Genomic DNA, 3,876 nt, shown 5'->3' with positions numbered 1-3,876 from the left:
GATAGTCGCACGGATTCAAGCTTACTCGTGATTGCATGTGTATCATCCAAATGTCTCGGGCCTCAACATCTGGAAATTGTTCTGCTACGATTGCAGGTTCAAGCTGATACAGTATCTTGTTCTTTTGCTTGTGTTGTCTGAAACGTTTCTGCCGCTTTTCTGCCACACCGGGTAGGGCGCCTCGTCAAGCTGCAAGCCATGCAGCTTGACGTTTGACATTACTTATTGTAGTATTTTGATTTGCACGAGATGGCGCTACTTGACATCTCCTTTTTAAAGTAGCCATCTCGTGCATCCATGTAAAACAATAAAAAAGGACAGCACGCGACGGCATGAGCCGCGCGTGATCTGCGGCCTCATCGGCCAGTGTTCGCCCCGCTCCTGAATCCGTTGGTTGTCTTTTCTTCTCGCTCCGGCGACCGTCCAGCAGGTCCGCTCGGGGCATGTAGTTTCCCGGCTACGTCGAACGTAAGTCACCGGCGCTTGCGTCCAATGTAGCCAGGCTTTAGAGCACCGCCGCGTCGGCGCAGAATATAACATTTTGGCGACGAGGATGGGATATTTGTTTTAATATGTAGCATTTCCTCTTTTGTAACCCGGGATTCGGGAGGGGGCTTCACTCCGCGTCGCGGGTCAGTGGTTGAGGAAACCGGCGCGTAACTGTATTCATGAAATGTATTCCTTTTTGTTCCGGGTGAACGGTAGTCATATTTTGCGGAAAGGCCGCGTTTGATGAGTTTCGGGGGGAGGCATTAGGCCTAGGTTTTCAGTACGTTCCATTTTCATCGTGAGATGACTTCGTCATCTTCGTCTTCGAGCGGCCCAACGGCGTTCCCGCCGCCGGCTGTCTTTTTGGCAGTGCCCGGTCCGCCGATAGTAGCTTGGCCGGCATGGAAGCGTGCTTTTCTGACTTTTCTTGACGCGTCGGCGTTGCATCTCGTAGAACCGTTCCGAAAAAAAGCCATCCTGTTTTCGCTGTTGGGCACTGAGGGCCAGCGCATCGTGGATGCATTTCAGCTGTACGAGACGGTTGCGGTGGAGGGGACTGACGAGTTCCAGGTTTTTCTGGAGGCAGTCGAGAAGCATTTTGAGTTTTCGGGTAGTATCGCGCTTGAACGCCAGAAGCTGCGCGGTTTGTTCCAACGTCCTGGCCAGTCGGTAACTGAGTTTCTTGCCGTGTTGCGTCATCAGGCTTCGTTTTGTGCTCTGGGGAACGCGCTCGATGAAAGACTTTGCGAGGTTTTCTTGGAAGGCCTGGAGTCCAGACGCGTTCAGGATCGCGTTCTGCAGGAGTGCGAGGGCAGCGAGCTGCCAACGCTGTCGCGGGCTATCCAGATCGCTCGCCAGTACGAGCAGAGAGCGAAGACGGCCGCAAGTTTTCGGCGGCGAGAGTCGCAAGTCCCGGTCGCGGCAGAAGTCCAGCGTGTCCAGATCGAGGAACGTCAAACGGCAGCAACACAAGATGGCGGCCAAGCGTCGTCTTCTTCGATCGAGCATGGGCAAGATGGCTACAGCGGCTACCCTCCCTGGCCTCAACCTGGCTACCCCCCGTCGCAGCTTGGACCCAGGATTCCTTGGGCTCCGGTGGCCTCCGGTCACGTGCCCCGTTTTCCGGCGAGGGTGTTCCAGCCTCAGCGTGGGCGTGAGCCCGCTCCGCCTCGGACGGGTGGGATCGGAGCAGACGACGCCTGCTACTTCTGTGGACGCCGCCGTCATGATCGAGCGGTTTGCCCGGCGTCTCAAGCGACATGCTTCTTATGTGGAAAGTGGGGACACTTTGCAGTGGCGTGTCGGAGTCGTCGCCCGCCGGCGGCTGCCTTCACCTACGATCGGCGACAGGCATCGTTCCCGGTTCAAGGCCGTGGTACTCGGCGGACCTTCGCCGACAGACAGTTCAGAGGGGACCGGCCCGGCCGGGTGAACGTGGTCGGCCAGTCGCTGTCTCCTGAGGAGCTGCCAAGCGTTAGGCTGACGGAGGAACCTGTGGTCGTCGGGACGGCCGAGCGACGAGAAGGCGGCAGCATGCGTCGTGACGCCTTCATGGCCGAGATCACGCTCACGGAGGAGGAGCATCACAGCGGGATGTGAGGCCCATGCCCAACCCGCAGCGACGACCGTTCACCGCGTCGTCCTGTCAAGCATCGCAAGTCCCTGGTTCTCGACCAGCGGCAAGTTCCAGACCTTCATTTGCGGAGAACCCGTCTCCTGCTTCATCGGTCTCTGAAGAGACCACACCTAAAGTCTTCGAGGACGAGTCAAGTCCGCAACGTCATCCTGAGAGTCAAGGGCTCCATAGTCCGCAACGTCATCCTGAGAGTCAAGGGCTCCATAGTCCGCAACGTCATCCTGAGAGTCAAGGGCTCCATAGTCTGCAACGTCATCCTGAGAGTCAAGGGCTCCATCATCCACAACGTCATCCTGAGAGTCAAGAGCTCCACAGTCCTGAGAGTCACGGACTACACGGTCCACAAGATCATCCGGGGAGTCAAGCGCCCCAAGGTATGCAGCGTCATCCAGAGAAATCCAGTCCTTCAACGAGCCTTGTTGGTGGTTCCTCGAAGCGAGACGCATCCAAGTTGCCACCTGGCTTCGAAGATTTTGAACATCTTTTTAGCCCGGGGTTGGGTCTGCTGAAGAATCACTCGCACAAGGTCAAGGTGCGGCACACAGTTCCACCAGTCCAATCAAAGCTCCGTCGCCTCCCGATGACCCTAAGGGATCGGGTTTCCGAAGAAATTTTCAAGCTGGAGCGAGAGGGCGTAATTGAACGTGTCGAAGCCTCCGAGTGGGTGTCACCTATTGTTGTCGTCCGCAAGCCCGATGGCAACATCCGTATGTGTGTGGACCTACGAGCTCCGAACCAGGCCGTTGTCATTGATTCATTTCCACTTCCTTGCATCAATGAACTGTTGAACTCTCTACGGGGAGCGGCGATCTTCTCCAAGCTGGATTTGGCGTCCGCCTACCATCAAGTCCGTCTCGACCCGGTGAGTCGTGACCTCACGTCTTTCATTAGCCACGAGGGGTTATTTCGCTTTAAGAGAGTTTGCTTCGGGCTGGCATCCGCACCCGCAGCTTTCCAGCAACTCATGTCCAAAATCCTAAGGGATTGTCCAGGCGTTCAGTTCTATCTGGACGATATCATCGTTTATGGATCCACTTTGAAGGAGCACGATGAGAATCTCCGTCGTGTCTTGTCTCGAATTTCCCAAGCAGGAATGAAGCTAAACCGTAAAGGTGTTTTCCAAGTACAGGAGCTCTCATTTTTGGGACACCATCTTTCCGTGAAAGGTTTAGCACCCCTGTCATCCAAGGTAGATGCGGTCCTAAATTTTGCAACTCCCTCTGATGCAGTGAAGTTAAGAGCATTTTTAGGGCTGGTAGAGTACTACAGCAAGTTCATCCCTCATTGTTCCACGGTCGTCGAACCGATGCGTCGTCTCCTACGTAAAGGAGTTCGTTTCAACTGGTCTCCGGAAGTCGAGGCCAGTTTTCAGAAAGTAAAGACTTCCATCCAAGAAGCTCCAATTTTGGCCATGTTTGACCCGACGTTGCCTATCGTCGTGGCCACAGATGCTTCTCAGTACGGTCTCGGTGCTGTTTTGCAGCAGCAGTATGGTAGCCAGCTTCGTCCTGTAGCCTTCGCGTCTCGCTCGCTAACTGATGCAGAGCGAAGGTATTCCACGGGCGAGAAGGAAGCTCTCGCATGTCTTTGGGCGTGTGAAAAGTGGCACGTGTATCTGTGGGGAAGGTCTTTTGTCATTCGTACTGACCATCAGGCGTTGGTCACGTTGCTGTCCAACAAAGGTTCCGGAATCCGTCCTCTAAGGATCACTCGTTGGTCCTCCCGACTTCTGAATTACAATTTCAAAATGG

General features: G+C 55.1%; 1 protein-coding gene across 1 annotated transcript; it reads left to right on the top strand.

The window, feature by feature from the left end:
• The first annotated feature begins 500 nt into the window (after positions 1 to 500).
• Positions 501 to 2,335, top strand: LOC115309325. Its single transcript, XM_029967561.3, has one exon. The coding sequence runs from the start codon at positions 793 to 795 to the stop codon at positions 2,086 to 2,088; it is 1,296 nt and encodes a 431-aa protein (XP_029823421.2). The 5' UTR covers positions 501 to 792; the 3' UTR covers positions 2,089 to 2,335.
• The last annotated feature ends 1,541 nt before the right edge of the window (positions 2,336 to 3,876 follow it).

Source organism: Ixodes scapularis, unplaced genomic scaffold (assembly GCF_016920785.2).
Source record: "Ixodes scapularis isolate PalLabHiFi unplaced genomic scaffold, ASM1692078v2 PGA_scaffold13__105_contigs__length_92229423, whole genome shotgun sequence".
In the NCBI taxonomy this organism is placed as follows: Eukaryota; Metazoa; Arthropoda; class Arachnida; order Ixodida; family Ixodidae; genus Ixodes; species Ixodes scapularis.
Note: the sequence above shows the minus strand (reverse complement) of the source record. Positions and strands in the feature narration are given on the sequence as shown.

Excerpts from the sequence above, each read along its gene's own strand:
- LOC115309325 (XM_029967561.3), top strand. The coding sequence starts at position 793 with ATGACTTCGTCATCTTCGTCTTCGAGCGGCCCAACGGCGTTCCCGCCG.